Consider the following 12004-nt stretch of genomic DNA (forward strand, 5'->3'; position numbering starts at 1 on the left):
CAAGCAAAGCGGAGGAGGCGTTTGGGGCGGCACCGCTGCTGTCGTCCCACGGCGGCCAGAGAACCGGGACCGATGCCTGCTGGAACGGCGAGGCCGCTGGGCTGTACCTGCGTGGTGCTGCGTCGTGGGCGTGTGAGAGACCTACAGGCGTCTGCTTGCCTGGTTAATTGGAGCTGCTCTCCTCTGATCACTGCTGGCCCTGGCTCTCCTGCCCGGGGCGCAGGCAGCAGCCGCCGAGGCAATTTTGGCTTCGATGCTTTGCTCCGGGGGATTGGAGCCACCCACTTCTCCTGGTGGGATGGGATGGGGCATCTGTGGGGACCAGCGAGGGGGAGATGCTGCTGTGCTGCTTCCCCAATACCTCCCCAGGGCAGCTCAACCTCCCTCTAGAGATGCACAAAAAAGGTAGTTTTTCTAATTAAACATCCTGCATCCTAACCCCAGAGGAGCATGGTGATGGCTGCTCAGTCCCCACTTTGCTGGAGAGCTGGAAAAGGTGCTGCCAGTGCCTGTGGTGGCCTGTTTGCCCTGAATTAGGACCCAATTAATTTATGCATATGAAGCAGGGTCTCTTCTAAAGCACTTTTATGCCTAATTGTTCGTTTCCTACCACCACGGGTGCACCCCGCAGCCTCCCCAGCACCGTGCAGACTTGTTACCCGGGTCTGGCTTTGCAGAAGAGGGTGGAAGGGGGTTTCTGTGCATGTCCCTGAGGCTGCAAACCCAGAGCCTGTGGGAGCCAGTTTGGGGAGCTATGACAGCCAAAAACTGATGGTTGGTGAGAAGGAAGAGAAGGTGGGAGAGATAGATGACTTTGGGCAAGTTCGGCTGGGCAGGAGGCAGGGGTCTGCCTGGGACGGGCAGCATCCCAGTGTGGGGACCAAGCCAGGTTAGTACTGCAGGGCAGGGGAAGGCTGGGAGGGGGATTTTAAGGAAGAATTTGGATGGTGAAAAGCACCACCTGAGCTTCCAGGTCTGCTGCTGCACCTGATGCTTGGCCATAAACCCTTGAGGCTTTCCCCTCTTTCCCATTGCTATTTTGCTTTCTCCCTGGAATTTATGGGGAAAGGCTTTTTCCTCCTCTTGCCCCTGGGAAGGGGTGGGGAGAGCAAAGAAATAAAAGCCAGGTATTTATTACTTGTGCCGGCCCGCGGGTACCCTCGGCACGCACCAGAGCAGACAGCCCAGCCTCAGCTGCTCGGCGTGAAGCAAGGCTGGCCCCGAGGTTTGCCTCCGTACAGGGAGCCGGGAGGATGCTCGTGCCTCTGGAGGGGTTCTGGATTTAGGGATTTTTTTCCATTGAATACGATTTCATTTCTGGTGGGAGCGGGAGGGCTGGTTTGTGGGATACTTTGGGGGTTTTTTTTGGCAGTTCATAAACCAGTAGTGGGGGTTGGGTCAGGAGAAGGATGGAGGGATGGGGCACGGCGGAGCTGGCGGGCAGCAGCACCTGAAGTTGTGGCTGTTATCCTGCAAGGTGGGGGGACATGGGGACCGTCCAGAGCGGGTCCTGGGGGCTGCGCCAGTGGTCCCAAGCTGCCCAGGGCTGTGAGCGTTGCTCCCAGACCCCACGCGCTTGACGCACGCACATTCATACCCGTTCCCTTGCCACCTTCCCTGCCACAGCCAGGTCACCCCTCTGAGATCTTCCGTGGCACCCCTCTTCCCCCGCCACGCCACCCCGAGTGCCATGTCACCCCACGCACTCCTGTACACCCCCCATGCCGCCCCACGCACCTCTATTCGCCCTCCACGCCACTCCAACGCCACCCTGCATGTTGCCCCCCCATGCACCCCTAAATACCCTCCGTGCCACAGCTATGCCACCTTCCATGCCAGCCCTGTACACCCCCCACGCCACCCCCCTGCACCCCTGGGAACGCTGATACACCCTCCATTCCACCCCCAGGCCCCCTTATTCACCTTCCATGCCACCCCCGTGCCCCCCTATTCACCCTCTGTCACCCCCCCCCGCCATGTCACCCCCGACACCCTCCCCCGCCCCGCCGCCAGGGGGCGCTACACCACTCCCCTCAAAGCGTGATCCTCCTGCGCATGCGTCCCACCCACCCTCCGACCTTCCCATGATGGCGGCTCGGTGTAGCCGCACCGCGCCGCGCGCTGACGTCACCACCCTCCCGTCGTACGCTGGGCGGGGGGGGTGTGGGCGTGGCCAGCGCGCTTCTCCGCGGCCGGGCCGGGCCGGGCGGGCGCGTCGGTCTGTGGCGGCGGCGGCGGCGGCGACGACGGTGACTGAGGCGAGCGGCGGAACGGGGAGGCCGGAGATTAACGGCATCGAAACGAACGGGCTAGTCCGCATGGGGAGGTCGGTGCTTAGGGCTGCCGGCTGATCTCGGCGTTGCCGCCGTTTCCCGGCGCGATGTCGAATCCCGGTACACGCCGGAACGGTTCCAGCATCAAGATCCGCCTCACAGGTAACGGGGCGGCGGCGACGTTGGGTATATCTGTGGGCCCCCCCCCACCTCTCCTGGGGCCCGGTCTCCCCTCCCCTCACGCCGTCAGGCCGGGGAGGGGGCTGCCGCCCCCTCCCCGGCCTGACGGCGTGAGGGGAGGGGAGACCGGGCCCAGGGCGGAGGGGGGGGAGGCCGCGACCGACCTCCGATCGTTACTTAACTTTTATCCGCCGGTTTTGTGGTTTTTTTTTCAGTCCCGCTTCCACCTCTGTGGCCCAGCGGAGCCTTTCTTAATTCTTATTTATTTATATTTTTTTCCCTGCCCCCCCCCCCCTTCCCCCCAAGTGTGGACTCCACCAGCTGCTTTGGCCCTCTTGGGCTGACATAAATTGGGGGGGGGGGGGCTTTTTGAGGAGGGGGTGTCCCTGTCTCCCCCTCTCCTTCCAGCAGGCCAGGGCACCCTGTCCCTTCTGGGGTCTCTTCTGCACCTTCCCCCGTGGGGGGGGTCCCTGTGACACACACACATCCACCCCCCCCCACAGCACCATGCCCCTTCCTGGGGTCTCTTCTGCACCTTCCCTGTGGGGGGATGATCCTTGTGTCCCCCCCTTCCAGCAAGCCAGAGCACCTCGCTCCTTCCTGCAGTCTTTTCTGCACCTTCCACTTTAGGGGGGGGGGGTGTGTCCTTCTGTAAACCCCCACCCACCCCATTCCAGCAAGCCAGGCCACCCTGCCCCTTCCTGGGGTCTCCCCAGCACCCTTCCCCAGGAGGGTTTCCAGGGCCACCTCTCCCACAGACTGGCTTTCAGCGAAGCCTTTCGTAATTTGCCTTGCTTCGCTTTAGTTAATAAACCCCCCCAGTCTCCCGTGTACCACGGAGGACTCAGTTGCTGACAAAACGTGCATTTAGTTGCTTTTTTAGTGTTTGGGGTTTTGTTTTTTTTTTTTTCCTCCTTCCTTGCAACTTGGTCTCGCCTGGCAAATTGTGCATTCAACTTTTGAAGTTCCTTCCCCGAGCGAGAGGTGACACCAGAAGCGGTGCGCGTTGTGCCTCCTTATGAGGCCTCTGCGAGGGTGTACGTGTGGATAAGCCAACTTATGCTGCACCCTCAAAGACCTGGCTTAAATCTTCTGGAAGCTGCTCCGGTCGATGCCGAGACTGCTTCTTTAATGGGAAGAGACACAGTTTCTGCTTCTTGAGACTGCTGCGTGAATTATTAATAAATAAGGTCCAGTCCAGCCTTTCAAAGGCAACAGGTGGATGCTTGAAGGTCTCTGGGGCTGAAGGAGCCACGGTGCTACTCCGAGTCACTGGCATTGATCTATATAGAGCTGTTTCTGTGGGTGCATAAAACATTGTCAAATAATGAGAAAACGGCCCTAGTTAAACTTCAGTTACAGGTTAACTTGCTTCTGGCATACAACGCAATCAATCAGAATCAGCTCTTCAAAAAAAATCCTGGTTTTCTTTTAATCCTGTTTTTGATACTGCACTGCTTGTGCTTTAGAGGACCAAAGTTTGTGAGGATAATGTAAATCTGAAAATCCTTTTCTTGGACGTGAGAAGGCTGAAAATATTTTTAGGTTGTATGGATGATGTTTGATCTGAAATTAGTTTTGTGGTGATGTATACTAAATGTCAACTCAGTCATTAATGTGGCTTATTTTTATGCAAGTCAGTCAATAAAAATGTTGTGAGTTAAGTAACTTACGCCGTGGTCATAGCCCTTATTCTGAGCTGGAGGATATAATTTAAATAACAGAGAGAAGCTGTTAGTTTTAATTTTAAAGGATGAACGCTGCATCAAAATGCTTTTTTACTTTTAGCATGCACTGTCTTCTCTCCTAGCTGAGAACATTTTCTGGAAGAGACTGAAGTTTCAGTTTATTGAGCAACTTCATGGATTTTTTTTTTTTTTTCCCCTCTTCTTTTTTAACTATATTGAAGAAATCTCCTGCTTGCTCAAACACATCTTCTGTTTTTACAAGCAGGAAACCTGGGTGGTGTGACAAAAATTGCTGTATTTCATCAAAAAATAAATTGCTTTGGGAGAGGTTTAGCTTTAGAATCGTTAGGCAATGCTGTATTCCTGGCTTCGCTGGAGACTAGTGTGCTGACTTACCTGTTTCAAATAGCTGTAGCTAGCGTGGCTTTTGTTTCCTCATCTGTTTTGCTATTGAGAGATTTGAGCAGATTTAAATCAAGACAGAGGACCTCTTCTGTTATGATTTACTACCTGCATTGTGTTTCCTATGATTAGAAACCATTTACATTTTGCACTACTCAAAATAGCTGTGTAAATACCACTTAGTCTGAAGATGCCTGTGAGCATTACTTTGTAAATGGGAAGCGAATGGTGGTAGAATCTTTCATGCTTAAAGACATAATTTTTTTCTTGTATGTTGGAAAGGTATTTGTATTAGCAGCGTGTTGGGATTATTTTATTTACGTGAATATATCTAAAAGTTCTGCATCCTGTGATGATTATCAGAAATGATCTTCCAGCTTATGCAGAATGGTGTCGGTCCTATTCTGATACAAATCGTAATGAACTAAAAAGGCAAACAACGCATCCTGTTTAGAAATACATTAAAAAGCCCAATATCAGCAAGTAAGTTGGATGGTGGGTTAAAATGCCTTTGTGTCCGATGGATCTCAAACATGCTAATCTCTCGTCGTATCTCAGTTTCTCCAAAAGCCCGTTCCTCTTATTTCCATTGGCGCTTTCACCACTGCTGGTGATGTAGGAGCCGGAGATATTCATGGCCTTGTCTCTTGCCGGTTGGAGCAGTTCTAGGCAAAGTAAGGTAAAACCTATTGTTAAGTCTAACACAGACTCTTTGTATCTGTACTGTCATCGGGGTAGTGCAACAGTGGCGGAATTGTCAAAACAGGGATGGAAATAATAAAGTGATATTGTGAGTACAGGTGCTTGAAAAGTCTGCTCGGGATCTGCTGGGTAAGGGAGGAACACAATCCACAGGCCAGGGGACCTTTGCGGAGCACGTGTCCCTTTTTTTACTGATGTACTTCTCTGAAACCTTTGTTTGCTGCTGCAGTTGCTGCTCCCTGGGGAAGTTCCAAAGGGTTCATCATCTCCAAGGCTTACATGCATCTTGCTCATACTGTTATATCACCCAGAAGTACTCGTGAAAACTGCAGTCTCACTGTGCTGGGTATCGGAGACGTTCCTATTCCAGGTAGCTTGCAGGCGAAGGTTGCAGATGGAATTGGAAAGGCTGTGAAGAAGTGGACTAAACATGTAACTTTTCTACCAAAAAAAGCTGCAAGTTGTGTTCTGGCTTCATCGGTACTGGCTTTTTCAGCAGTGTCTCAGCTGAGGTGGTAAAAGCTGGCTGGCTTCTGGTACCATTGTGGAACTGAGAAAAGATTGGGAAGGAAAACGCATTAGTTTAAACTTTATGGATCACTTCATAGATGGAGCAGGAAGGGGGAACAATCTCATGTATAAGGTCAGGTGGCTGTGTCAAGGGCTGATGGCAAAACCAGTTTCTTTAACAGAAAAGCAGGAGTTGGTATAACAGGAGAATACAAATAATCGTCTCCAAGCATCTCGCTTAGCGAGGTTCAGAGTACTCAAGAGTGTAAAAATGTTTTTCTTTTTGGCAGACGTGGCCTGGGAAGATGCTGGGCTGCTGGTGGTTGTTGTTGCAGTTTTGGAGGGAGGGTATAGGTGAGAGTCCTCCCAGGTGTGAGGGGGAGGAAAGTGCAGTGTTGGAAGCATTGGGGAGGAGTGAGGAAGATGATGAGGAAGCGGGCGGTTTCTGTGAGGTGAGAGGAAGAGTCAGAGGGGATTTGTAGGTGACAAATTTGATTCCTGTAGGAAAGGTGGTAGTGCTTAGCAGTGGCAAAGAAAGAGAAAGAGGTGATGCAGACAAGTATCCTGAACGCCACTTTCAGTTCACTGTAGTCAGCACTGTTTAGGGAAGTCCCATCTACAAAACCTGACCACTTAGTAGCTGGTAAATGGGTGGCTTCGGGTCTTTTTGCAGATATGCATTTGTAATTTAAGGAATACATAAAAGAAGACAGCGACTTCAAGTAGAAAACAAAATACTACATTACCTTAAGAGCAGTGTTCGCATAGGATTGTTACAAAGGCATAGGTTAAAATGTGTCACAAACGTCAGTATGTTTTGCTTCCCTTTGCTGCGTTGATCAATACATTAGTCATGAAAGTTAACTGACTGATCAATAGCAACACTAATATTGGTGACCTGGGCAGTTTTATGTCCAGTGTTCAGAAACAATGAATATCTGTGTAAGGATCTCTATATCAGACAGACATCGTAAATACTTCATAGGCTGTCTGTAAGTTTATGGTCATACATTAGAAAGACTACGGGTTGCAGGCTAAGAGCGCTGGTGCAAGAAGGCAGAAACGGCTGGCCGCTCAGCCCAGCCCGCCGTGGCATTTGGAATTTAACATTGAGCCGGTTTTGTGCAATGGGGGGAGCACAGTGGGAAGTGGCAGTTTAGTAGCTCCAAATTTATTTTGCATGGTAATCTGGGAGTATGTCGAAATCTATGTCTCGTTATTTTCTTCTCGTAAGGATTTTCTCTACTCCACGTCTTCTGGGAGCGGGTTGCCTGGTTGTGGTTCGAGCGCTGGGCTGGAACTCGACGCTGAGCTTTGCCGCAGATTTCCTGTGCGATGCTGAGCAAGGCGCTTAATCTCTCTCTGCCTCTCTTCCTCATTTGTGTTATGAAGTAGTAGCGTTTTCATGAAGGTAGATTTGTGGCTGTTCGGAGCCCCTTGGATAGGGATAGCAAAGAGGCTTGGGGCATATAACTATGGGGACTTTAACAAAAAAAAAAAAAATCTTGCTTTCATGGGGGGAAGTGGAGAGCGCAGCCTTTGCAGGCGGCCAGCTGGCATCTTTGGGCTGCCGGAGTGGGAATCCAAAGAGCAATCTTTTCCTCTGGGCAGGCTATGGGTAGCGAGTCTCCTTTTTTGTTTCTCCCAGTAAGTCAAAGCTGTGCCAGCACCATTGTCCTAGTGGAAGTAAATTAAATCTCCAAAAGGAGTTTGTTTGAATATCCCCCTCAGGCAGGGAAAGTAGAAACAATAACTACTTTATTCCTAACTTGAAACTTTCTTTTCTCAAACTGAATGTCTTCATATAAAGAAATGCAATTTGGGATGTGGTTGTGCAGTTACTTAATGATTTCTTCTTTATTCCATACTACCCAGCAGTCTAAGAACAGTTTTCTCATCTATTTCCTTAAATGGCTTTATCACATTTCTAAAATTTTGTAGCATCATACTTTCTCTTTGCGTTGCAAAATTAAGCATCAATTCTGGGTAACATGAGCAGTGTTTCCAGTTTCTCAGCGAGGAAGTTGATTTTATACCACCATATTATATGTGCTGGGTAGCTGACCTCTTACTGACAGCAACTCAGAGGCTGCTAAAACTGCCACTGTAAATACAGACAAACGAGACCCCTCGGTTGTTTCTGTAGCTGGCTGGAGGTGTGCTTGGTGGGTCACAGAATGAAGAAGTACTGTATGGAAATACCATCCGTGTGTGTGTTTTGGAGGTTTACCTGGATTGCTGCCCAACTTGAAGCAAGTCCAGTGGATGTGCTTAAAGTTGGATTAATCTGGTTACATTACTTGCTGCTATTTATGGTTCTAGACTTAACTACTCACTTGGCTGCCTTGTTGGTTTGGGCCATGTTGGTTCAGGTAGCGCGATAAGGCAGAGTGGTTTGGAAAAGACGCGGTTAAATTGGTTGGTGTAGTATACTTGTGAAGTTTAGGGATGTACACAGCAGAGCAACTCATTTAAGACTTGAGTGAAGAGAATGTTAAAAAAAAAAAAGGCTAGAAAAGACAGTTCCATCTGCCATCTTTTTCTCTAAATTAGGAATTGAATCTCTTTCGTTATGTTTTTCCATTATGATTCCTCTGGAAATGGTCAAAATATTACTGTGAAAAGGACCACATTCTGGAATATCATTGAAAGCTTTTACCTGTGTTAGCGCTTTGATATTTTTCATGAAAACTGATGCTGATTTATTCTCCCAGAGTGAAACAAGCTGTTTCTGAAAATGGTTTGTTCTTTCCTATAGCAGCAGTTGCAGGAGGAGAAAGGAGTTGGTGAGATCTTGAGTCTCGAGATACTTGTTGACAACCACCATGTCGTTCCTCCTGTTGTGGTTCTGTTTAGTTTTTAGGGTACGTCTGTGTCGAGGTTTCACGTATAGTCCTCGATGCTTTTGCCAATGCCAGGATGCCTCCTCTTTTGACGGTGAGGACAGCACTACAGTAGATTGACTTCCAGCTTTCTTTACCTTGATATCATCTCGCCTTCTTTAGCATGTACGTTGGAAAGCTTGAAGTTAAGCATGCGGGTAGTCGACATTGAGCACTCATGTTATGGCTATGCAGAGGAAGCTGCGCTGCTCTTAGATTGTGATGTTTCGGGTGCTTACAAATGAGTTCCTGCAGATACTGCTGCAGTAACTCAAGATGTTATTTCCTTGCTAGTCTGCTGACCCCCATTGCCAAAAATTTGTCACCCACCATGGGGAAACTGGTGGAAGAAAACCTGTGCTCATACTTCAGCTGCTTCAGTACAAATTCAGCTTCCCACTGTAAGTCTTGCTCAAGAATTTAAACTAAGATGCTGGACTTTGAAAAGCTGAGGTGTGTGCATGTGTTGCCTTCTGTTGGGAGTTGATTTTGGGAGAGAAAAACAGAAGTGAGAGTAGTGATTTCTTAAACCATGCAGCAAGCTTTGCTAGAGCTTGTTTATTAGTATATATCAATTTACAAAATATTTATTTAAGTATTAATGTAATATAGGAAGAAACCGGCACATATGTTTGCTAAAGGAGAGTCAGTAGGTCCGTAACAGGTTAAGATGCTACATGTTTTTAAACTTTGTTTCACATGTCTTTGAAGGGAAATTAAGTAATTTCTGAGAGAGGTTCCCAGGGGATATTTTTCTGTTTTCCATCTCTATCTTTCTTTGTGAGAGTCTTAAAATGCAATGGGAGGACATAGCAAAAAATGTTGACGGTTTTTCTTTCAAATATTCTCTTATGAACTGGCAATACATTGGGAATATTTGGGGGTATAGGAGCTGGATGATAAATTTGACGATACTCTAGTTGAATTGGCAGAATAAGCATGCATGCTGTTTTAGAAAGAATCTCTCCACAGGGCTGTAATAGCTTGATGCCTTCCTCTTCAGTAAGTCATTTTTGTCAAGTTAAAGGCCAAAATTCAAACTGGCTTGTTGTCAAGGACACTAAGCACAGCAGGCAAAAATCCCCAAGGCTACCCAATTCACAGCATAGATAGATAAAGCTGGCAGAGCATGGTTTACTCGTTTACTCTTCTTCCCCTCCCCCATGAAAAATCCTCTTGCCTGGGTTTTTTTGAGGATAGGGACACTATTACGCATACTAATACAATTTAACAGAAAGTATTTAAATGGAAGGTTTGTTCATCTGTTTGTGGGTAAAACAATCCATTATTGTGTGGGAGTAATGCAAAAATAATGCACAATCCCCCCAGTGACTGCGTGGTGCTGCAGGCTGCTCCGCCTTCCAGCTGTGCTCACCTCCGCCACAGCTGGAGGGAATTGTCATGGGCAGAGGATGGACTCCACATTGCGTCCCGGTGAGCACCAGCCCTTTACGTTGGCTGTTGTGTGATGAAGCAGTTCAAATGGGTTAAGCTCATAATCCTAAATCGTGCTGTTATGACCATAAGAAGTGATGGAAAATCCTGTGGAATTAGGTGTTTGTAATAGCTTTGTGTTTTACACTTTGGTTCCTGATGCTCTTGTAAGAATATACAGCAGCCCATTTAGGAATAAAGGGCGATGTTAAACCATGCTATTAACTTCAAGTATTATTGACCACTAGAACTCTCCAGGAATATTATGTGTCCCTGAATGTCCTCACTAATGTGCAATTTTAGCCATGGTTGGTTCTTTTGAATGGTAGATGTTTCTTTCCCAACTGATTGCAAAGAAGCTCCGCTGAAGAAAATAAAATTTGTTTCTCTTTCTTTCGTAGATAACCTGGTATTATCTTTCTCTTGCAATAGTTTTTGCTTTTACAGTTTTTGCTTCTACAACAAGTAGTAGGTAAAGAAATATTTTCAATAGGATGCAATCTTTTTTCCTCAGGTTGATGAGGTCTTTCTAGATACATTGTATTATTGGGAGTAAAATGGCATTTTTGTATGAGTGAATTAGGAGGAATAGCATTTTCTCTGACCTTTTCATATGTTTGCATTTTTGTCTTTCATAAAAATCAGCCTATTTCCTCTGATGGTTTGACTAAAATAAAATGCGTATGTTCTTATCAATTTGAAGTTTCCATCTCTTGTTTACTTCACAAAATGGCAAATTAAATTTGCATGTGTAAAAGTCTATTCTTCTAATTAATCTCCCTAGTTTCCAGGACAGTATATGAAAAGCTCTCCTTTGTATTTTTCTCCTTTAAAATAAAAGTTAAAAACCCATTGAAGATAGTTGCCTTTTTATTTATTTTGAATTCAAGGCAACTACTAACATCAGTCTGAACTCTCTTTTTTCATGGTCCTGACTTTTCTTTCTCACACCCCGAATGTGGTCTGTATTGCATCCCCAAAGCAAACCAGACATTACAGCAGAAAATTCAGTCCCTGTGGTCAGTGTTTTTACATCTTCTAGTACATAGGGTGTATGACCTGAAAAGTTTATTGAAAAGTAAACATCTTTTGAAATGCATGTGCTCCATTTTCCTGAAGAGCAAAAGAAAAAAAAGTAGTCCAGACTGCATATGAAAATTAACTGAGTGTATGGAATGTGCTGTTGCTTTAACATCGTTTTTTGACTACACAAGTGCAGAATTTAGAAAAGCAAGGAATTTCAATTTGATTCAGACTTGCAGTGATTGATATACTTCCAGGGGAAGCCTTGTTTTTTATCCTTGCAGCTGATAAGTTTTGGCTTGGGTTTTTTTTGGTTTTGGTTTTTTTTTTTTTGCATGTGCAGATGTTTTTCTAAGCATGTGGGAACTTCAGTTTAAACTCAGAATTAAAATGCAGAGGTGTCATATTCTAGAAGTAGAAGTCTAATTAGCAGATACCCCATTGTTGAAAAAAGCTTGTTTAGCGTTAATGGGAAGAGAATCTGTTAGATTTGGTAAACTTTGGGTTTGGAATCAAGTAGGTAAATGTAAGCTAAAGGTCTGATGTCAGCCTTTGAAAGAAAAATTGGGTGAATTTTCTGGGCTCTTGAAATGACATTTACTTCAGCATCATATATAGTAGAAATTCCAAGCAGCAGGTAGCTGTCATGCTAAGTACTACGATGGGCCTGTTTGTATTTCATGTGTCTGTAAACACCCTACTAAATAACAGATCAGAGAGAACAGAAATGGCTTGGTGGAAAAAGAAAAACAAAATACCTGAAGTGTTGGGAATTTGCTTTTGGAATTTGCAGAGAATTTCTGCGTACGTAATTTCTCATCTCCCAGCTATTTCTTACTTGAAGCATTTTTATGCTGTGATCTGCTGATGCGTTTAACCCACTCCTGACATTGTTTTTAAACCAGAGTGA

At 46.5% G+C, this 12004-nt stretch overlaps 1 protein-coding gene across 5 annotated transcripts in view; it reads left to right on the top strand.

Moving 5' to 3' along the window:
- Positions 1-2176: 2176 nt before the first annotated feature.
- The window catches only part of SMURF1 (SMAD specific E3 ubiquitin protein ligase 1), a 47582-nt gene continuing 37754 nt past the window's right edge, over positions 2177-12004 (top strand). For 4 of the 5 annotated variants that reach the window (XM_041120271.1, XM_041120272.1, XM_041120273.1 and 1 more), the window contains exon 1: positions 5510-5615. In XM_041120271.1, the coding sequence (XP_040976205.1) occupies positions 5525-5615 (91 nt within the window). In that variant the 5' untranslated portion in view covers positions 5510-5524. Of the gene's footprint in view, positions 2436-5509; positions 5616-12004 lie in introns of those variants that run through there. The other variant, XM_030001770.2, reaches the window with a different exon arrangement.

The sequence above is a fragment of the Aquila chrysaetos genome, chromosome 25 (genome assembly GCF_900496995.4).
Source record: "Aquila chrysaetos chrysaetos chromosome 25, bAquChr1.4, whole genome shotgun sequence".
NCBI lineage: Eukaryota > Metazoa > Chordata > Aves > Accipitriformes > Accipitridae > Aquila > Aquila chrysaetos.